Genomic DNA, 22,651 nt, shown 5'->3' with positions numbered 1-22,651 from the left:
TGTGGTTTTCCCCTCGATACCGAGTCATTCTCTGTTGTGTGTGTTGTGTCTGTGAATCATGTGAATGTGTGTTTCTGCATGACCTGATCCCGGTGTGGTTGTGGTTAGTCATGTTGAACCCGCCAGCCGGCTCCTCCTCCGCTTCCTCCGTTTACAAACGAGCTGATCTGAGCCCACAATCTGTTCAAAGGGTGTTCTTTAACTGCTGTCCATCGGGCCCTCTGTCATTATATGGATTTCCTGGTGGGGTGCCACTGTGTCTGTCAAACACTATCTTCAATCTTGCCAAATACTGTCTCGTCGTCTCCCCGAGTACATTCTGCCACGTGGGAAAAATCTGCTCTATCTGCTGTCAGATTTCTTATTCTAAGGAGTAATGCTTCCAGCTGAACTTGGTGAGCATTTGGTGACTACCGGAAGGGGCGGGGTTTCCATCTACCAGCGGGTTCCAATCGCCGGTATTGGAACCAATCTACTCCTGTTATCTGTCTGATGCATCTTTCTATTTCAAATCCATTCAGCTGGTCGCTCTGACACAATCATTTTAGCTGATTTTCGAATTCTGCTGAATTTCCTTTTGGATGAGGAATGCCGTCTCCAGCTCTCCTAACGTCCGCTAATGTCCACGGACGATAAACTAGTACTGTGGCTTCCTGTCCCTCTTCTCCTGCTGGGATTAGATCATTCTATCAGGGGGTGCATCTGTGCGTGGTGTGTTTCTGCATCTCTTACGGTATTATTGAACAGATTCTGATCGTCTCTACCTGGTCTGGTTTGTCCAGGGGATGTGGTTCTTAACCAAACGGTCAATCGTCTGAACAGTTCTCGGCTGCTGTCTGGGGTTGGAGTAGAGGGGTGGAGTTTGGTGACGGTGTCGTGGGTTCGGAGACAGAAGCTGGCTGAGCAGCCGGAGGCGGAAAAGGTGGAGCGGGCGGATCAGCTGTTACCGGGACGTCTCCCATGTTAGGGTACGGAGGAGGATCGGGTCCCATGTTGGTTCGTTTTTGTACCACATAATCATCATCTTCATTATATTTCTGGGAGAAATGCATTTCATTTATTGGATATAGTATTGGTGCACTAGGAGCTTTATTCTCTTCTCTTCCCCTCTCATTTTTATTTTCTGCATTCTCTTTTTCCTTCTTCTTTCCGTCCCTTTTCTGCTGCTCTCTGTCTGTCAGCATGCCCTTGCTTCTCTTAAACCTTTTTTTATTTCCCTCACACTTGCTTTCTATTTTCTCTGTCAACTCTCTACATGCTGTCGCTGTTAGTTTTCCCTTAAATCTGTGTTCCTTTTCCCATTTTTAAAAATATTTGATGTAATCTGCACCTTTTGAGTGCATGTGTTTTACGTCTCCCTCCAGAGGTATCTCTTTGATCTTATTACAGCATGATCCCATTTTTTCTATCTGTGAGCCAACCAGTTAGTATGGAGTTCACCTGAGCAACTGGTCTTTATACAGTGTACCGTTAGGCTTCGGCCCGCTTTTACACTGTAGGACACTCACAGTATCTAATTATTTATTTTAATTTTCTTATAGTTACCTGTAGGTCCCTGACCTATTTTTGTGCACGCGACTTTTAGTTTACCTGGTCTACTCAGACTCTTTAGTTTACCTAGTCTACTCAGACTCTTTAGTTTATCTAGTCTACTCAGACTCTCTAGTTTACCTAGTCTATTCAGACTCTTTAGTTTACCTAGTCTACTCAGACTCTTTAGTTTATCTAGTCTACTCAGACTCTCTAGTTTACCTAGTCTATTCAGACTCTTTAGTTTACCTAGTCTACTCAGACTCTTTAGTTTACCTAGTCCATTCACTCTTTAGTTTACCTCGTCTACTCAGACTCTTTAGTTTATCTAGTCTACTCAGACTCTCTAGTTTACCTAGTCTATTCAGACTCTTTAGTTTACCTAGTCTACTCAGACTCTTTAGTTTACCTAGTCCATTCACTCTTTAGTTTACCTCATCTACTCAGACTCTTTAGTTTACCTAGTCTACTCAGACTCTTTAGTTTACCTAGTCTTCAGACTCTTTAGTTTACCTAGTCTATTCAGACTCTTTAGTTTACCTAGTCCATTCCTACTCTTTAGTTTACCTAGTCCATTCACTCTTTAGTTTACCTCGTCTACTCAGACTCTTTAGTTTACCTAGTCTATTCAGACTCTTTAGTTTACCTAGTCTACTCAGACTCTTTAGTTTACCTAGTCTACTCTTTAGATCAAAACAACAACAAAAGAAGTTGTCTTACCCGGGTGTCCGATGTTTGATGGTGAATCAGCCTTGTTCTAAGATCCCGTCACCCCTCCTCTCTCCAGTTAGTCCTGGCCTCACCAATGTCCAAACTGTTTCGATAAAGAAACAGGGTGGAGGTCTTTCCTCAGGAGTCCCAGACTCCCCCGTGCACGGTTTCAGGCTACTTCCGGAGAGAGATGTTGGGATCCGGCTCGAAGGACCAATTATGTTAGACGGAAAACAAAAGAAACTTTCCGGAGCCACAATGCAAACAAGAGGAAGAGACAAATCTTTTCTTTCCATCAAACACATAACTTGTCAAAATGTTAAAGGGGATGTTGTGGAAAGTTTTCATCCTTATAAAAAAAACTGAAGTGAAGAGGACTTTTATTTGTTTGGTTGGATGTTCCGCCGGGTGTTTCTGCAGATATATTCACATCTCAAAATGAGCTCTGGGCTGCGTCGCTATACTTCGTGCTTCACCATGGCAACAGACACCGAGGATCGTGGGTAATGTAGTATTGAAGGTAAACTCGATAAAAAAACAAAACATGATTTCTTCAAAAATGTGAAATGATGGAAACGGGTGGCTACAACAGAGCGCTGGGTTGTTTCTGATTGCTGATGACTGCTTCACTCAAAGCCAGGAAGAAAGCTGAGGTCACCATCTGCAACAGAGACGCAACCCCAAAAGTCCCTCAAGCCCCTCAGAGCCGTTGGTATAATTTTTGATTTTTTACACTTTATTAATCCCCGAGGGGAAATGTCTTCACTACAGCGGGGGGGCTCTCAGGGGGGAGCTGCTGCAGCAGGCTGCCACTAGCGCGGCGCCAGGTAACCTGACCTGAGGTGCATGTTTTTGGATGATGGGAGGAAGCCGGAGAACCCGGAGAGAACCCACGCAAGCACAGGGAGAACATGCAAACTCCGCACAGAAAGGCCCAGGACCGGATTCGAACCCGGAACCTTTTTTGCTGTGAGGTGACCGTGCTAACCACTGCACCACCGTGCTAACCACTGCACCACCGTGCCGCCCGAAATCACTGCTTGTGATTGATCAGCTGACTGTTAGTCATAAACTCCTCAGGAATTGATGTAAAACAGAGAAAAGCAGCAAGTCATCACGAAGAAGTTTGGAAAAGAGGAAAACGGTCTAAAATGGAACAATAACAGTAAAAGTACAAATAACAATAATAATAATAGCATTAGTAAAAAATGAATTAAAAACAATAACGGCAAAAATAACAACAGCAATGATAATGATAGAAATTAATGTTATTAGTAAAAAGAACAACAATAATAATAATTGTTTTTCTGGAAGCTCTAAAAATGTTGGTTTCGGGCAAAAAAAAAAAAAAAAAAATCAACTTATGATCTTTATTCAAATTGATCCATGAACATGGGACTCATGTCAAAGGTCACATGACCAGAACAGTTTACTTCCTGCTTGTACATCTGGAAGATGATGTTCACCTCAGATGTCAACGAAAGGCAGTAAAACACTTAAACGAACCGATTGAACATATTTTGTGCGGTTATACTGCGATACTTCACACTCGGCTCATAAGAGGTGTGAATGTTATTGAGCTCTTGTGAACTGAACTTTACCAACAGAGAATCAAACTGGGCGTAAAGTTTGTGTGTCTGAGGAGGAAAATGTGTCTTAGGAAGGAAACTTAAGTGAATAGAAGGCGTTCGAGGTGGAATCACAAGACTGAACGCTAATTTTACATGAAACAAACTATAAAGTTCAACAGAACCAAATGGTGATGACGATGGAGACTTGAAGTAATATTTACAATCTTTTAACTGGACTGGTGAATAACAACAACTGTAGATTGAATATTTCAACCAATCAGTACAAAAGTTTGTGTTCCGTTTTCTCAAAAACTGAATTCAGTCCAGCAGGAACACAAAATGAGGCCGAGGCCACGTTCACAAACGGCTCACAATTGAGCCGTCAAAAAAGAACAAAAAAACAACACTTCCTGCACAAACAAACTCGTCAGACATTCGGACCTGGAGCGCTTCGTCGCAGCAGGAAGCTGTGGCCTCTGTTTCGACAGAAGAGGTGTGATGGAGCACCAACCCCCACCTCCACCCAACACGACCTGCCAGAAGAGTCGGTGTGTCAGAGCAGCATGGAGATAACAACACTGTGCGCTGTCGTTGGTGAGTACCAGTGATTTCTGTGAGTCGGACACTAAAACGTGACCTGCGCTCTTATTCATGAGCAGTTCCTAGTGTTTAACTTTGTTGAATCTTCTCTGTGACATTTGTGTTCCAAACCCGGTTCTGAATAATGTTGGGAAACTGTGTAAAATGTAAATAAAAACCTGAATGCTATGATTCCCAAATCCTGTAAAAAGATATTTAATTGAAAGTACACTCAGCAGGTCGTCATGAGGACCAGAACGGTTCAAAGACAAGAGTCTGCAGCTTTATCTTTACAAGTCGTTATGCAACGAGACCCCCCCCCGTTAGCTCTGCTGCAGACAGTATTTGAGATGTGGTGTGATAAAGATGCCAAAGAGAGAACACGTTTTATTAAATGTACTTATCGTTGGACTGTCAATGCTGGGAGTCGTGTTGCACAGCTGAGACGTTGGTTCCTTCTGTTCCCCCTGAACAAACAAATAGACGATAGAAGTGCAGTTGATGACTGATTGTGATAATATCTAATTAGTTATGTGACATAACAACAGCCTTTATAGAGTGCCAAGCTGAAGATTAAAAGTTGGTTTAAATATTGCACCGACTCACCTCTGCCTGTTTCCTCTTCCCAGGGTGTACCAACCACAGGAAACGGGAAGGGGGGGAAGTAGAGATGTGTTGCTCTGTTTATTTAGGGAAATCATGTATTTATAATTTTAATCTATTTATAGGGACTGTAAATATTTGTAAATTATTATGGATATCTTTGGGTTGGTGAAATCATGTAAATATGTATTGTACATATACTGTTGATATATATATTTACCTGTAGATGGTATGTCTGGGCTAATTAGAGTGAGCAGGTGTATATAAGGATCTCAGTGTGTTTGTGTAGGGAGCCTGGTGGGTGATGGTGTACCTCTGGTGTACCTCTGGTGTACCTCTGGTGTACCTCTGGTGTACCTCTGGTGTACCTCTGGTGTACCTCTGGTGTACCTCTGGTGTACCTCTGGTGTACCTCTGGTGTACCTCTGGTGTGATGGTTTTATAGTGAAAAGAAATGAAGCTTCAGCAGAAACCTCTTCTGGACTCTGATCTGCTCTTTTGTCTCGATGGCTGCTCGGGCATGTTAATAGTTAATAATAATCAGCGCAGCGCAGACTCGTGGGATTTCAATCATTTGTGGTGAAACCACCAGCTGACTAACACATCAACCAGGGTTTCCTGGTGTCAACTTCCTACCGATTGGTAACGATCTCAGTTTGTCATTACTTCTGTCTTTCTTGCAGCTTCTCTGACAGTCTTCCCCGACAGATCCCAGATCTTCCAGTATGAGCCGATCACTCTGAGCTGTGAACATCAGGAAGACTCCACCGAGTGGATCGTTAAGAGGAACACATCCGAGAACGTAAATGAAGAATGTTCCCATTTCTGGAATCCAAGAAATTCATCTGACTGCTTCTGCAGCGAATCTTACTATTCAGACACTGGAGTTTACTGGTGTGAGTCTGGAGCAGGAGGATGCAGCAACACCGTCAGCATCACTGTGACAGGTGGGATTAAACCACAGTCCTGTGTTCGTAGCTTCAGGTCTGAAAAATGGTTCCGATGCAGAAGTGTCTTCAGCTGCAATACCAGCGAGTGCCACTAGAGGTCGGCTCCAAAAAGCCTCCGGCTCCATAGACTCCCATTCAACTTCTCTCATCAAATCCAAAGTGAATAAAATGTGTCCATCAGTTCTCTCGGTGTTGTTAGCTAAAGTCACTCCTTCTTATTAGTTTTCTGGAGGTCCATCTGAAAATAATCCCTCATTCATTAGAAAAGAAGATTCAAGAAGACCTGTTTTTGGGGGCGTGTCTGTTTGATTGACAGGCCTGTGGTGCAATCAGGTTACAGCTATCGGTGGGGGGGGGGGTGTCACTGCTGGTTGTCACTTGGTTTGAACAAAGTAGCAAAAGATCAAAACATACCTCAAACAACCAATATATTATCCTCAGGCCTGACCTCTTGTGGTCAAAGCAGGTCGTTTAGATGTTGATAAACCACAAAGTGCAGCAAGTATAATCTGGGTTTTGAGAAAATACCTCTGTACCTGCTTGTATGGGAAAATGTCCACTGGACCAGCATGTCAACGCTTGTCTTACACTCGTCAGAGAAAAGTACACGAACAGGGTCGAAGTCTCAAACTGTGATCTCGTCCAAACCTTTTTCTGAGTGTGTAGTTTGTGGAGGCTAAACCGAAGGTGTCTTTCTTTTGAGAGAAGGCTTGACCCTGACACGGTTTCCTGTTGTTTTACAAGCGGTCGGACTTTCACACCCATGTCCAGCCATAACTGCTCAGCTGTGCAACGGTTCAAATGTCTGCTTCAGGTGCTTTGATTCGATTCTTTACACAACTATCTGTCATGTTTCATGTGAACAGTCCAACACTGAAGATTTAAAAAAATTGTTTTAGCAAGTCTGGTATGAAGACCCAAATTCATGTTAAAAGATAAGGCTGCACCCAAAGTGCAATACCACTGGGGACCACTAGGGGCTTGCTCCAAAAAGTTGAGTTGCAGTGTGGTCTATTGTCCAAGTCTCCTAATAATGTGTAACCCAACCGTTTGCACGCAGGAAAACTCTTGCGTGACGTGTAGAAAGTCTAAAGTCGACTAAATATGTGTTGTTGTGTCTTTTCGTCTCTCAGCTGGTTCTGTGATCCTGGAGAGTCCCGTCCTCCCCGTGACGGAGGGAGAAGCTGTGACTCTACGCTGCAGAACCGGGACGACCTCAAACCTCACCGCCGACTTCTACAAAGACCAGGTTCTCATTGGCAGCAGCTCGACGGGAAACTTCACCATCGGGAGCGTTTCCAAGTCCGATGAAGGACTCTACAAGTGTAACGTCTCAGGAGATGGAGGATCAGCGCTCAGCAGGCTCACCGTCAGAGGTGAGTCGCTGCTTTCAAGGCCCTGAAAACCAAAAATGTCTTACTGTCAGCAGCGTGGTTCCACCTGCACAGGTTTCATAGTCTCACATGTATCTTAAAGTGGGCGGGGCCCAGCTGGAAGAAGTGATGTCATGTTTCTGTGCACCAATCAGAGTTTACCAACATTTGGTGTTCTTTACTTGTTTCCGATTGTATCCTAAATTCACCCACACAGTTTATTACAGTTAGCGTTTAGGAGTGAACAGGAAGTTAGCCGCAGAGCATGCTCAGTATTTATTCGTAAGGTTAGTGTGATTTGTTTGGTTTAATCAGCTTGCAAACGATGTTAATTTATATATAAAAATCCTGCCTTGTTCCTTTTAAGTTAAATAAAATCAGATGGAAGTGACACGCGGCTCACGAACCTTCGGTTCCCTCGACACCGATCGGTCAACAACAATGAACATTGTGCCGATGATGAGACCAGAGATGTTTTTAAGGGTTAGAAAGTGGAAAGTTGGAGGTCACATCGATACGGTTCCTCTCTTGGTTCGTTGTACATTTAGGCCAACCTGCGGTGTTTCTGTTTCGAAGCAGGGCGTCCTGAGCGATGCGACCAACCCTTCGCTCACATTCTACTTCCTGTGGTGGGCGTCTGCGTCTGCATCTTGCTGATGCTGCTGATGCTGCTCTGCCTCCGGAGGGGCATTAAAGGTTAGTCTGTTCTCACGTCAATAAGAACCGACATCCTGCTGGTTCAGTGTCGGGCTCTAAAAGCAGCCGGAAGTCCTGCAGACACAGGTCGTAAGCTTTCGACCACGATGGGTCCGAAACCAGCCGAGAACTGAAATCTGAGGCTGAAGTAAGTACCGGCTCACCGAAGCTGGACCGCTGACAACGGAAAAACTCCTCTGATGAATCTGCATTTCTGCTGACGCTGCAGATGTTCGGTCAGAATCAAGAGGCAACCAGCTGTGACGTCACCCATTGGTTCATGAACGTTATGAATCCTCCAGTTCAGATTCTGTCCGTCACCATCTTGCTAGTTCGGAGCGGTTTGGAGCAGGAAGTGACCATATTTGGACGAGCTGGGGGAGGAGCCAGCGGTGGATCTGACCGATCTGATCGGAAACCTGAGGATACTACGTCCCGCCCACCGATAGCTGTAACCTGACTGCACCACAGGCCTGTCAATCAAACAGACACGCCCCCAAAAACAGGTCTTCTTGAATCTTCTTTTCTAATGAATGAGTGAAGCTGGTGACGCAACATTCGGCGCTTCACAATGGCCGGATTGTGATGTCTGATAATGGGCAGGTGGGAGCTGGAAACATCCCCACCACCGTCACTGCAGACATAACAAACACACCTCGAGCACAGCGTAGCTCTTCTGTTCATTTGTAAATGAAGTTTCATTCACTGGGGAGGAATCGTATGTCACAAACGTCCAACCCGAAACAAAAAATAAACTCTGACGTGGTTCGCGTCTGCAGACAATAAAAGAACCTCCCAGGTGGCAGCTCGAGGCTGCAGCAGAAACACAGCTCGCCTCAAACTAACTTCAAACTGCACGCTCCTGTGTCTCTAACTCTGAATCGACCATCGTCTGGGTTCAGAGCTTTAAATCCAGTTTTTCTGTTGCAGGTAAAATGAACTCCGCCGTCTCGTACACTGACGTCACCTTCACACAGGAAGTGAAACCTCGGCGGGTCAGAGGTGAGCTGGCCGGTGTCTTGACCCACTTTTCCTGCACACTTGTCGGTCCACCTGACTCTAAGCTCCGCCCCTGTATTCAGTCACTCCCCATGATGCCTTGACATGAGGTCGTGTGTATTGCTCGGCTCAGATCCTCCCTACAGCTCTGACGCTTTCTGTCTTCATCTGTCTGCACAGATTTGGACGCCACGCCGACCTTTTACTCAACGCTCAGCCTGGACGCCATCTGACCGCAAACAGTTTATCATATTTTCTGTTAAAATGAGCGTTTAACATGATTTTACAGGAAACGGAAACATTACTGTTAATTGAGGCTCCTGACGAGTCGTCGTTCATCTTTAAATATTTGCACAAAACTGTCTTTGTAGTCGTTGACATCCTTGTTGTCATTTTTTTTAATGTTTTATGGCTGTTTTGCATTTCATTGGAGTCTCTTTGTTTCTTTGTCTACTTTTGTGATGCTTTGTAGTCGCTGATTTATTTATTTTTTGATCAGGTTTTAACGATAATGTGAAATTGTCTGCATCTCTTTTTGTGTCTCTTTGGGTGTTTTGTGTCTTTGCAGATTACGGTTTATCTCTCTCAGCAGCCAAAATAATCTGCAAGAAAACTAAACTTGAACTGTTTGAATGAAAGAGGGTATATTTGAAGACTTTGAGTTTCACTTTTTAAATGTAATGAATGGTGTCTGTTTCACCAGCTTCCTCCCCGACAGTTCCTCTCTAAGTACAGTTCATGACAGAAACCAGACTGAAAGGTCACACACTCAACACAGCAGCTGTAAATTATACAAACTTTCCCCGGACTCAAACAGCAGAAGCTTCAGTTTCTGTAACCAAAATAAAATGTTTGTAATGAAGGAATCGAGTGTTTCTGACTTGTTGCAGAAAACGATCAACCGCAAGTTTATAACGAACAGAAAATACATTTTATGGCTATTTATCAGAAGATGTCACGATGTAAACAGGTCAATAATTGGAACCGTTGTCTCAGGAAAGATTATTATTTTCACTTCTTTATCTGCTTAAAACTACATTATAGTGTGTATTAATTTTTTTTGGATTTGTATAATGCTGCTTGTTAATATAAAAATAGTTAATGTGCTGCCTGCCACTGCTGTGTTCATGGCTTCTTCAAAAACTGTATAATGAGCAGATACCATAGAGACACAATTGCATTTTCTCCAAGGCAGGATCGATGGATTTTTCAAATTATAGCCAGCGTTCTCAAGTCTGAAGCGTTTGTAACAGTTAAAACGGCGACATCTAGTGGCCAACATTCGGAATTGCACTGGAAAGACTGTTGGTCTTTTTAACATGTTCTTTAAAGGGTCGACAGAAGAAAAGGAAAATATAAACGGGATGAAAAGCTGTTAATTTACGTGGAAATAATCCTTGATAAAATTATGGTGAGTAGCAGAAACTAATGTTTCGCGGTTTGTTGTCATGTTTCTATGTTTGTGTTCAGTCGGGTTCAGTTTGGACTGTTTGTCTCTTGTTGGTATGTTTTCACGAAATCTTCAAAGCTGAAGGAAAAACAAATGTGTCATAAATAAATATATTTAAAATGATATGATGCGTTTCTGTATCTTAAAGTCGACAAAGTTAAACCCGAAACACCAACAGCAGTTAAATACGTGGAGATGAGTTCAGAAACACCGACGGAGCTTTTCAGACTTTAGACACATTTGGCTGATGATCGAAACGTTTTTACTTCAAGAAGGTTTCGAATGCAGGACAGCAGCTGTCAATCAACGTCACACCTGAGTATTAATAAAGAACAAGTCTGACAGGATGACGTATGCCGATGAACCACATCATGACTGTGTGTGCGTGTGTGTGTGTATATATGTGTGTGTGTGTGTGTGTGTGCGTGCGTGTGTGTGTGTGTGTGTGTGTGTGTGCTCCAAAAACATTTACCAAACCCAACTCAACGGATTTATTCCTGAGAGGTGATTTAACAACAACAGAACAGATAAACAGTCACATTAGAATAAGAAATGCAAAAAACATAATTAGTAAACATAACGTTTATTTTTCTGTTCAAACAAGAAACTCTGCAGATTGTTTTGTGAAAACATCACACAAGCATTTCAAAACTAAACAACTCTAAAAGATTAAAAAAACATGAGAATACAGGTTTGCTCCACAAGTTGTCGCTCTTCTTCGCCTCCTCAGTCCGCCGTGAGACCAGCTGACCGTTTCTTTCTGGCTTCAGCTCGAACTGCAGAGACAAAAGAAACTTGGTGTGGTGCAGGTTTTGTTTCACACGAGAGGGTGTTGCACAACAAACTCGGGTCTCGTCGCACACATCCGTCAGTCATCGGCTGGCACGACGCTCTGCCGACACCTTTCCTGCTTTCGAACAGTGCTCCTCTTCTGCTGTTGCCGTGACAACCGCTGCTGACAACGTCAGCTCATTAACCATGGCGACCGCAGCTGTAACATCTGCAAACAACATGCGGGTCTGTCCTGAATGTTGAAGGACAAACCTCACCGGCCACAACAGGCTGGCCCACTGCTTATCCTCAAGCTCCGTGTTGGTTCTCTGGTACTGGACTGATCGCCATGGTAACCACATACCTGAGTTCCACACTTTTGTTGTGACCACGCGAACGTTTGGCGGTTTGTTGTTCTCTGGATTTCAAAAAGATGCAACAACAAACGGGGAAATGAAACAAACTGACAGAGAGGAAAGAAGAAGAGCACACAGACTGAAATACAGCAGAGAGGGAAGGACAACGAGGGACAGGTGAAACTAATCAGGGGGGCGGGGCCAACGATCACACAAAGGACAGGAAGTGAAAACAAGACAGACAATCCAACAGGAAGCACAAAACTCAGACTGACCTGAAGACTACGAAGCAGAAAAGAAGTCCGAACCAGAACCAGAACCAGAACCTCAGAAGGTCCCGGTTGAGCTCGGTGTTGACAGTCTGACAACCAGCTAACAAAGCTAACAAACAGCTAATTTGGGGAAAAAAACCAGCTAATCTGAAGTTAACAATCAGACAACAACAACGCTAATAAGCGGCTAATTTCCCTGAACCCAACATCCGAGTGTGTTCTGTCGTGATTGGTTCTCACCTCGAGCCCAGCTGCAGTACATGTATATACAGAGGATGAGGACGACGGTGTAGAGGAGGAAGAGCAGGATCGTAACCACCAGTCTGGCCAGAGACATCAGAGGAGGAGAAGGGGAAGGAGGAGGAGGAGGAGGAGAGGACGCTCTGACTGCGAGGAAGAAACATCAGTTTTCTTTGGTCAAAAAAGCGAATGTGTGTCTGTCACTGCAGTTATTAGTGTTCATTTCGTGAATAAACGTCTTCCCATCGTCACCTTTCACAGCCAGTGGACTCTGCAGCGACTCTCCCTCCGTGGGGTGTCCACACTTGTAGAGGCCTTCGTCAGACTTGGACACCGCCGGGAGGGTCTTCGTTCCTTCGGGCCCCGACCCGATGAAAACGCCGTCTTTGTAGAACGTGGCGTTGAAACGTGACGAGGATTCCGTCACGTATTTTCTTTTGTGGGAGCAGCGCAGCGTCACTCGGTCGCCCTCCGTCACAGGAAGTGCAGGGATCTCCAGGATCACATCAACAGCTGAAAAAAAGACAAGTTCAAAATCATTAGTTGGCCAAGCGAACCTTTAAAATTCATTGCAAAACAACCTCTGGGAGTCTCATGAATTACGATCTTACTGGCCACTGTGACGTTGATGACGTTGCTGCACTCGCCCCGCCCCGACTCGCACCAGTACTGCCCGTCGTCCGTCGGGGAGGCGCTGGGATTCGTGCACGACGACCCTCTGAGGTAACCCCACCCTTCCTCACACGAAACACCAAACTCCTCGGTGGTGTTTCTCCTCAACGTCCAGCCGCTGAAGCTCCCCGGCACCGCACAGTTCACAGTGAAGGACTCATACAGGAAGAGGTGAGACCTGTCCGGTTGGATGCTCAGCGTGGCTGCTGCGGGTCAAAACAGGAAGTGACAGACCTTCAGGTTGAGCTTCTGTTTGGAGGTTGAACCGCATGTACTTTAGTTCATTTGGACAAAATGGAAATCTGTTCACCCAAATTCCAAAAATGATTTCTCACTTCTCGCGTCATTTAGTCGCAGCGAAAGCTTTTAGTGGTTTTATACGACATGTTGAATTTTCTTAATTTTTCAGCCATTTAAACACCACGAAATGACTTCCTGTCGACCTACTTTTATTGAGACAGTGGAAATCTTTACTCGGGGTGATGGCTGACCATAGAAAGTACCATTATAGCACCGTTGTGAAATGATATATTAAATTCACGACAAACATGTTAAAAATTGGACTTTCTATATCTAGTAGGATTCAAATCTCAAAGAGCAACAGCTGTGAAAAGTTGGAAAAAATGACATCAGTCCGCACACAGTCTTTAGTTCAAACATACAATCACATAAAAGGTCACCTGAGGGGGAAATGACATTTAACAGACAGTTAGTGCAGCTAAATACTGTGTTTAACATGGAATTGGACTCATTCACCAAGAAATCAAGATTTGATAGATAAACAGCCACAAAAATGTGAACGTAGACGTTTTAATCTTTGTGTAGCAGGTGACTAGAAATGATTACTTCCTGTGCTCAAATCACACTGCTCTAAAAGTTATTTGATAAAAGGAAAACATTTCTTACAGATCATCAGGCAGAGTGATGCGGCTTCCATACTGAGTCCGTTCAGTATGTCTGCTCCTCTAACTCGGTCACATGAACACACATCCTGAGCTCACAGCGGAAATCCATCACTGCAGGCTGAACAAAAACAAACACACAATCTAAGCCTTCTTCCTCTATCTCTAAAACTGAGTGAGTTACCGGTCCTGAAACAAAATGTGTTCCAACCACAACCTATTAAACGTAAATTAAAAACCCGTCATCCTAATTTTATTATACTTACTTTTAAAAGTTTCTTTTGATCAATTTGCTTTCATTTATTTATTTCATCCACACTTTCATACCTTTTATCATCCATTTAGCTACTTTTAAGTACTTTTAATTCTTCTCACCCTCTCACCATCTCATGTTTAATCCTACCTTCTGATTAATTTCTATTTTTTTTTAATCCTCATTTTTATACTCGTTTTCAGTCTGTAGTTCTTATCTCACTCTATTTTACCACTCTTATTGTCATTTTAGCTTTTAAATCTCTTTTGGTCTCAAACTGGTTTTCAAATCGTCTTATTTTTCTTTTAATTTGTTCTCAAATTGATTTGATTTTTTTCTGGTATGCAGCTGTCTGTTTTATTATTGGCCCCTCAATCATCTGTAAAAAACGTTGAACTTCATTCAAATCTATGAAAGGTGCTCCGCAGCGTCACAAGTGTTTTACTTTCGTTTTCAGTAATTGCAGACGACGTGTAGGTCTGTGCGCGGATAAAGTCGGCGAGAGTACTTTAAATATTTAATAACCACCGAAGCTGGATTGAGTAACATCGACTTCGATTTGAATATGAAATATTATGTCAACTTGTTGGTGATTCTTGGACTTGTTAGCTCGGCAGGTAAGCGCGATTTCCACACCGGCAGGATCATGATCCGTCAGTGGGCTCCGGCTGAATCTAGAAAATATGGCTCCGGTTGTCTTATTACAATTACATTTTAGAGCAACAGCCATGTAGGGGAAGAAACGAGATTTAAATCACAATCCTGAATCTCGTAATAATGATAAAACTTTGTCTTTAATGTTCAATCTGCTGCCATTCATTGAACAACTCGCGGGTTGGGAATTGGCAGTAATATTGAACTTTTCAGGCTGCAGGTCGACAGTCGCTTCAGGAAAGACTCACTTTAGTCTTTCTAAGTTCAGAAATGGACCTGCAAGCTGTAAAAATCAAATCCAGGAGTCAGAAAGTTTACAGACAGTTCAGGAAGTTGGATCTTTTACAGTTTGCCTGCAGGGGAATGAGAGGAGTGGAGCATGTGACGTAATTAACATCATCCAGATTGTCAAGTCTGTGAACAAAACCAACCAAACTGTGAGGGTGAATATGTTCCAAATGGTTTTATTCTCATCTCATAGTTTTATGTACTCTCAAAACTATTTTTGTGCTGCATAAAAAAGATGTAAAAAGACCTTTATAGGACTGGGACTCCATGTATGGATATCTGCTGCCAACAGCACTTCAATTTTATTCTAATTTAAATTCACAAGTTACATAATGACATATTTGAATGCAATGATTTAAAAAAAATGTTTTTATTACTGCATGTCATGCTGGTCACAAAACAAACAGGCCCTGCACAATCTGCTTTTTCTTTTAAATCTATTAATGAATTGAAAAAACTGCCCATCAATCTAAAAACGTGCACAGACTTCACCATCTTTTTCCCCGCAGTTAATACATGGATTTTAAATATCCAAACTTGTCAGCACTGATGTTAAATCTGACAACTTGTCTTTACAAGTGTTGCATGTGTGTAATGCTTTGATGTTGCATCATGTTGTGTGAGTATGTGACTGTGTGAGGAGGGTGAGTGTTGGTGGGCTGTTAGTCAATGTGTAGTAGACGGTTTTATTTGTTATTTCATGTTAGATTGTTTTTTCCTGCTTTACCAGGGACTCCAGATGGAAATGAGATAGTAGATAAATCTGAAACAGAGCATCTCCTCTCTTTTTGTGATGAATGTTTTCTGTACATGGTCCCTGCCATAAATAAACTTAGACTTAAACAATCAAAAGCTGACTTACTTAAAATGTTATAATTTTTTACCCCGTGTTAATATTTATTTGTTGTCTTTATTGCAGGTCGAGACTGTCCTTCTAATTCAACAGATTTTGAAAAAATGGATCCAGTAGGAGCAGTGGTTGGCAGCAACACTACTCTCCCATGCATCCCAAAATTTGATTTTAATTATAAGGATGACAAATTGGTACTGAGGTGGAACAACGAAACAGATGATATTTACTTGTTTAAGATGCATGAAGTAAAGTTCGTACACAAAAACTACGCAAACAGAATATCTATTTCCCGAGAAGATCTAAAAAAAGGGAAACGCTTCCCTCAGCATCATTGGAGTGAAGAAGTCAGATGAAGGAAAGTACTGTTGTGGTGTTAACAATAAATGGACTAATGTGACTCTTGGTAAGAACTTTAAACACCACATTCCTACAAACATTTTCTAATAACATTAATCCCCATTTTGATGATCCGTAGAAATATAGAGGTGGTTCATTTATCACAGAAGAGCCTCTCTATCATGGTTGTGTGCCAAATTAAGATTACTGAGAGGCCAGAGCGTCTGATGTCAAAGCCATTAAAGGGCCAATAGTGGAAGATGAGATGTGCCAGTCGGGTTCGGTCCCAGTCACCCGCTCACCGAGCTCAGCTAAGCATTCGGTTAACCGAGTAGTTCACATACGTGTAACTGAGGCTGTGCTAGAGAATAGCATTCCTAAAACAAATGTGAATTTGAATGTAAATATACACTGTTGTAAGATGTGGGTGAGGTGTAGTTCATTGTTTTTTTAGATAATAAACGGGTAAGAAACTGCAGTGTCATGACCCTAAAAGTGGACGTAGTTTCCGGGTCTGAAAAGAGAAGTCAGTGCGGAAGTGCCTCTAAAGTGTAATACCACCGAGGGCCACTAGGGGCTCCAATAAATTCCAATTAAAAAAGCATCAACTTCTCTCCTGAAATACAAAGTCAGTCAATGTTTTCCACGAGGAATCATGGTGTCATTAGATAAACTCCATCTGATCCGAGTTCTGGTCCTTCTGGAATTAACTCCAACAAGATATTTACTCATTTCAACTCGGCTTTATTTGTATAGAACCTCTGGTGAGGATGGGACACGTCTTGTTTTCTTAAAGGCTGGTTGTGACACCTGTTGGCAGGAATATGAAACTGCAATGTCCTGTTTCAGTAACGTGAAGTTATATGCTGCATTCAAATGTTGTCGTATTTATCGTGTACACAGAAGAGTCCGTCTGAACGGCGCCCTCTTGTGGTATTCACGACGTCGGAAATCTAAATTTTCTACAAGCCTGGAGTTCATGAGTTGTAACGTGTTTGGTGATGTTTACAGAAAGGTCAGAGGTCATGGAGGTTCGTGTTTAGTTGGATGTTCAGCTTTTATATTGTAATTTCAGTCGTGTAGAGTTTGTCTTCATAACTTAGATAACAGCCTGCGTCTGAGGAAAATGTTGATCTTCCCAACAGCCTCATCTTTTCCGTCTGTGTCTTGGTGTCTCCTGCATCACGTTACCCCTGCTGGTAGCTTGCTAAATCGTTAGCCTGTGTGGCTTCGAGATGCCGTCCACGTTGATTTTACAACTGCCGGTGCACACGACTTCCCATGTTGTAACCACGAGCTCACGAGTTCATTCGAACTAATGCAGCATTAGTTCCATATCAACTCGATTGCTTGTACTTTACTCGTCTCATGACATAAGGAGGTGAACTTATTGACTCATTCAGTAGAATAAGGAAGAGATCCAGTCAGCCACCTATGGCCTCTCAGTCATCATATTTATGGCACACAGCCTGCACCGTACCAAGGACTGAATTGCCAAAATCCAAAAGAAAATCCTACATTTAAAGACGGTCACAGTTTTTGTTGAATGACTTCATTGTTTTAGAAAGTGATTTACAAGTCTGTATTTAGTTTCTGCCGTCAGAGTATTTATCAATAACATGTGCATGACTTTATCAAACCTGTCTGTATAACAGTACGACACTTTCTTTTTAACAGTTGTGAAAGAAGAGAACCAGGACATCAAAGGACGTGGAGGTAATTTGTCTTGAGTATTTGCACAGAGCAGTTAGTACCATGCGTGTCGTCATATATAATCAGCGCTCACCTTCATTTCAGTACATCAGGTAACTTGAAGGGGTGTGCATCATGTGACTGACTACATCAGACTTGGTTAATTACGTCACCTTTAATGCAAATTTGACGAGACGACGAACCATGTTCACACCCGAAGAGACATAATTCTAAACATGTAACTCTAACTCTAACATGTACCACTGTAGTCTAGCTCAGTGGTTCCCAAACCGTGGTGCGGGGGTCCATCTGATGCCACAAAAACAGTCGTTATATGTACATGTTACTGTACAATGATGTCAAAATATTGTGGTTTTGGTTCTTCTTTGCCGTCTGTTTGGTTTCTGCCCTGAAATTTCTGACACTGCTGCTGTTGTGTGCAAACAGGTTTTCTAATTTTTGTCTCATTGTGTATTTTGATTGCTGCCTCAGGTGACCAGCAGACCACTCCAAGCCCGAACAACGCAACAGAAAACTGTAATTTAGCAGATTATTTACAGTTCATCGCCATGTTTTATTTGCTGTTTTCACAACAGAATTATTATTTTATTTGTTTTACCCTTATTCATAGTCGGTAATGTATTTTCATCATAGATCCACTGTTGTAACAGATAGAGATTAAATGCACACATATGAAGAGGTGAAATCAGCTCAGTGAAAAATCTGTTATCTCTTATTTTCCTTCATTTACCACAGGGAATGTTGTTGTTGCTGCTGTTGTTGTTGTTGTTGTTGTTGCTGCTGGTGGTCTCATCGTATACTGTTGCCGGAAGAAATCTAAAGGAGGTAAGTTGCTTATTTCTGCCTACGGCAGCTTCGGTCCGATTGTTCAGTCCAATATCCTCAAAAACAGACAAATTTCAACCTCCTTATGTTCAGTGACAACACTCAGGAAATCGTGAGTTCTTGATGTAACGAGGTGGAAAGCAAGGATGTATTTTGAAAAATGCATTTGTGAAGTCTCACGCACGCAGACCTCTTCAAAATCACGCCGTTTATCAAAGTTTCATCGACTCCAGATTTCCTCATTGCCTCCGTGCCGGCGATGGCGAAACAGGAAGCATTATCTGTCCGTCCGTCACGTTCTCGTGATATCTACAGAACACCTTGAAGGAATGTCTTCAAACTTGGCAAAAACATTGACTTGATACCAAAGATGAACTGATTTGATTTTGACACATTCACGTCAACATCTTATCTATCGGTGCGTTCAGGCGGCTGGGAAGCAGGAAAGTCCAACCTGGTGACCTCCGAGAGCGTTCCCATGACGACAACAAAAAAGGCAACATGGCAGCCCCTAGAAAATCTGCTGTATTTGCTGTCTTAGTACAGAAGAGTGACAAAAAACCTGGTCATCACCCATGTAGACCATCACGGGGGTGAAATGGAGTCATTATTATTTTGTCATACTTTCCCACTTCCCAGTTGCTGATGAACGCACCATTCGGAACGTTTAAATGGAATTTCTTCAAATGTTACACAATCGTTCACTTGTTCTCAAGGATGACCTAATTAGAGTTTGGTGGTCAAAGGTCAAAGTTCGAGGTCGCCGAGGCTGCAGTGAGCAAAGAAGTGTCAGTGTGTTAAAAGGATTTCAAGTAGCTCAAGTTTTGACCGGCAGACCTCTGTGTACTTGGTGTTCTTTTATAGTTGGAAATTACTAAATGTTTATGGCACTCTTGTGTTTCCTAATTCTTTCAAACAGATCATTCTGCCAGATATGAGCGGTAAGCACAGAATGTAAATGACGGCATTAACTAACTAGCCTTTCCAGCCTTTCACTATCCCTCTGTCTGATTATATCCTTGGTTTGGTCGGGACGAATTAAACATGACTGTTTACCTACTATTTGTTCTTTCTTCTGGCTTCTTTGCTTCCTCAGATGCTTCAAACATCTTTTAGCATTGTATATTTCAAGTGGTCTGAGACTTCTGCACCTGCTCTTGGATCTGTATTCAGGATTTCCATCTTATATTTCCATATGGGAGAGGCTGAGGACAGACCCAGGAGCGTGGAGAGTTGCAGAAGTAGGGCTGTATTTCCAAATTCTGTTGCTTTTCTCTTTCCTGCCTTTCAAAGAACTTTCTACCTCAGGTTTAAGGTTTGCTCTCGAGCTTTAACAAAAAGCTTTCGTCTAAACTTAATCACGTGTTGACCGGAGCGTTTTAAAACACATGCGTGTGTTGTGTTGTATAGGGGCCAAGGAGAACACGGGATACCAGATGACCCCACAACAATCAGGATGATTTGTGATAATACAACTGGACAGGACCAAGATGGAAGTAATGTCATACAGCGATCGAGGAACAGTCAGCGACATCAGTGTTTTGTAGTTTGAAACAGCGGCAGCAGGGCGTAGCACTGGAACCGCAACTCCCATCTAACCGACCAGTACACGCCACTCATCCACCTGCTACAATCCCATCACACAGCTCATCAGACGGTTTTATGATTTATTTATTATTACTACGGTTAATCATGGATTTTACACGACTAGGAGTTTGCACTACTTTGCATTGTGTTGGTTTACAACAGAGACAGTAGATAGGGTTGCAACTGCAGTTATAGAGCAAGTCGTTCTGACCCAGCGACCTGATTGGTCAACTGTACATTTGAAGCGTGTTCAAATCATCATGACATCACATCCTGCTCATCACGAGAAACATCACTCCTCCTCCTCAATGGGAAAATAGACTTAGAATAGAGTTTCATATAATATGTAATATAATGTAGTTTCTACTTGTTCTATTTCTATTAAATGACCCATTTGGTGAAGTCGGGTCTCTTTTGGTCCTTTTTGGTCGCTCCGAGCACCCGTACCGTAACACCACGGATAGTCACGCACTTACAATCCTAGAGGAGGCTAGCTGGACCGGTTTGGTTTGAACACATGACACGGAGCTAAAATGTTAAAAACACATGAGAACATGGATATCTTTGTTCATCAGATATCTTTGTTCATCAGATATCATCAGATAACTTTGTTCATCAGATATCTTTGTTCATCAGATATCTTTGTTCATCAGATATCTTTGTTCATCAGATATCATCAGATATCTTTGTTCATCAGATATCTTTGTTCATCAGATATCTTTGTTCACCAGATATCTTTGTTCATCAGATATCTTTGTTCATCATGGATAAAAGCGTTCATCTTTGTTCATCAGATATCTTTGTCCATCAGATATCTTTGTTCACCAGATATCTTTGTTCACCAGATATCTTTGTTCCAACCAGACTGAGCTAGCTGAGCAGTTTAGTGTTTCTATGTTCTGTATTTATTCAGTTGGAGACTAGAAATCTCCTCTGTTGCTAGGTGGTTGCTAGGTGGTGTCTAAGGGTCTGACTACTTCCTGGAGTAGGAAACATTGCGTACGTTACACTAAGAGTTCACTGACGTGACTGATTGTTTTCCAGTTCTTAGTCATACTCCGTGTTGCTGTGGAAGCGGAGATTGCACAAACACAAAGTTTTATATTTTGAGACTTAATTGCCCCACAATATGAATACATGTAGATTACATATTTTATTTAGATGCTAACTAATTACACTCGATTTAATGTGATTAATGCCATGACTGTGATGCTTAACACTTTGTTAAAATGGAACTTACTGATGGCACTTTGTAGTTTGGCTTTCTTGAAGAAATTGTATTTTCTTGATTCTTTTTCTTGTTTTGAACCCTCATGGGTGAAATGAACTTATTTTAAGTCGCTTTGGATAAAAGCGTCAGATAAATGAAATGTAATGTAATGAAATGTAATGTAATGTTAATGTGTCAATTGTTAATGTTGACGCTGAGCCATCATATTGTAAAAATGTCTGTGACAAACAGACAAAGAAAAAGTAAGATGTTTTTTTTTCTACTCACCAGAGTTTATGTTATTTTTATATGTTATTTGACAAAATATGTGAGAATAATTGCTGAGTGGGCATGTTCAGGATTGTGAGTGTTGCTTGTCGTGAGAAAGATTGTTGTTTTTGATAAATGTCATGTTAAAATGTCCTGTTGCTCGTGGCCCATGATTGTGCTTTGAGTTATACATGTATTTCCTACAAAATCGACTTTTATTGCAAATGATTTGTACATGAATGTAATTTGTGTGAGAAAGGGGTTTATTTATTTTTCAGGGCTGCACTTGTGCCTTTTATAGGGAAACGCCACATATCTATTGTTTAAGGTTTTATGGTATCACCGCTGCAATTAATATATAATCTAATACTTTATTATTTCATATATGACTTTATTAAACTTCTTTTTTATGAGAAAATAATTTGTCAATTGGTATCTTTGGTCTTTATTAGTCCCTGTTAGTATTCTGGTTTTAACCATATTTTGAACAAACATTTTATTATTATTTTTTTTTTTACTGAGGTCTTATTAATATGAAGTTTTGCTTACGGCTGCTTCAACTATGTTTAATGGTACATTCATTCTAATTCAGTTTTTCTTGCTGACGTGAGCCAGTGTTTCTTCCTTCTTTAAAGAATGATGACAAATAGATTTAAATTTAAATACTTTGCGTTGTGACGTCCACTGAACTGCAGCGGTTTTACCAGGAAAAGTTAATGAGTCCATCCGTTGACAGATTGTCTGCGTTTTAACCTAAAAAAACAACCAAAAACAACTTTACTGAGCAACCAAACCTCAGCAGCTTTCAACCACACTGTAATAATAAATATAAGTCAATTAAACCTGCTTCCAATGCTCATACACTTGTGTTTTTAAAGAATTTGAAGTCATTTCACTGCATTTTTAATCTAAATTGGAGGTGTTTTTAATACAGCTGTGGATGTGTTAGTGTGTTTGAAAGTGTCAGAGTGCCCTCTCTTCTCAGAA

The 22,651-nt window shown here is 41.9% G+C and overlaps 2 protein-coding genes and 1 long non-coding RNA gene across 5 annotated transcripts; 2 read left to right on the top strand and 1 right to left on the bottom strand.

The window, feature by feature from the left end:
• The first annotated feature begins 4,203 nt into the window (after positions 1 to 4,203).
• On the top strand, positions 4,204 to 9,255 carry LOC138625086 (low affinity immunoglobulin gamma Fc region receptor II-b-like). Of its 2 annotated transcripts, none has more exons than XM_069705775.1 (6): positions 4,204 to 4,406; positions 5,678 to 5,941; positions 7,078 to 7,320; positions 7,897 to 8,013; positions 8,944 to 9,015; positions 9,193 to 9,255. In XM_069705775.1, the coding sequence occupies exons 1-6, from the start codon at positions 4,376 to 4,378 to the stop codon at positions 9,243 to 9,245; spliced, it is 780 nt and encodes a 259-aa protein (XP_069561876.1). In that variant the 5' UTR covers positions 4,204 to 4,375; the 3' UTR covers positions 9,246 to 9,255. The 2 variants fall into 2 exon arrangements, with proteins under 2 accessions (XP_069561876.1, XP_069561875.1); XM_069705774.1 differs by having other exon boundaries at positions 7,894 to 8,013.
• A 1,771-nt stretch (positions 9,256 to 11,026) lies between these two features.
• LOC138625085 (low affinity immunoglobulin gamma Fc region receptor III-A-like) lies at positions 11,027 to 13,745 on the bottom strand. Its single transcript, XM_069705773.1, has 5 exons — positions 13,680 to 13,745; positions 12,713 to 12,979; positions 12,354 to 12,614; positions 12,102 to 12,248; positions 11,027 to 11,238 (listed from the first exon to the last, which is right to left on the bottom strand). Exons 1-5 carry the CDS (start codon positions 13,708 to 13,710, stop codon positions 11,189 to 11,191), a joined length of 756 nt encoding a protein of 251 aa, XP_069561874.1. The 5' UTR covers positions 13,711 to 13,745; the 3' UTR covers positions 11,027 to 11,188.
• A 649-nt stretch (positions 13,746 to 14,394) lies between these two features.
• On the top strand, positions 14,395 to 20,752 carry LOC138625084 (uncharacterized). 2 transcript variants are annotated; one of them, XR_011311205.1, is made up of 7 exons: positions 14,395 to 14,545; positions 15,790 to 16,126; positions 17,737 to 17,775; positions 18,244 to 18,288; positions 18,508 to 18,597; positions 19,517 to 19,538; positions 20,008 to 20,752. It is a non-coding gene; the product is annotated as an uncharacterized lncRNA (long non-coding RNA). The 2 variants fall into 2 exon arrangements; XR_011311204.1 differs by having other exon boundaries at positions 18,244 to 18,597.
• Positions 20,753 to 22,651: the final 1,899 nt, after the last annotated feature.

The sequence above is a fragment of the Brachyistius frenatus genome, unplaced genomic scaffold, assembly GCF_029030835.1.
Source record: "Brachyistius frenatus isolate BFR_SWC_R1_liver_20210118 unplaced genomic scaffold, ASM2903083v1 Contig_58, whole genome shotgun sequence".
Taxonomy (NCBI): domain Eukaryota; kingdom Metazoa; phylum Chordata; class Actinopteri; family Embiotocidae; genus Brachyistius; species Brachyistius frenatus.
Note: the sequence above shows the minus strand (reverse complement) of the source record. Positions and strands in the feature narration are given on the sequence as shown.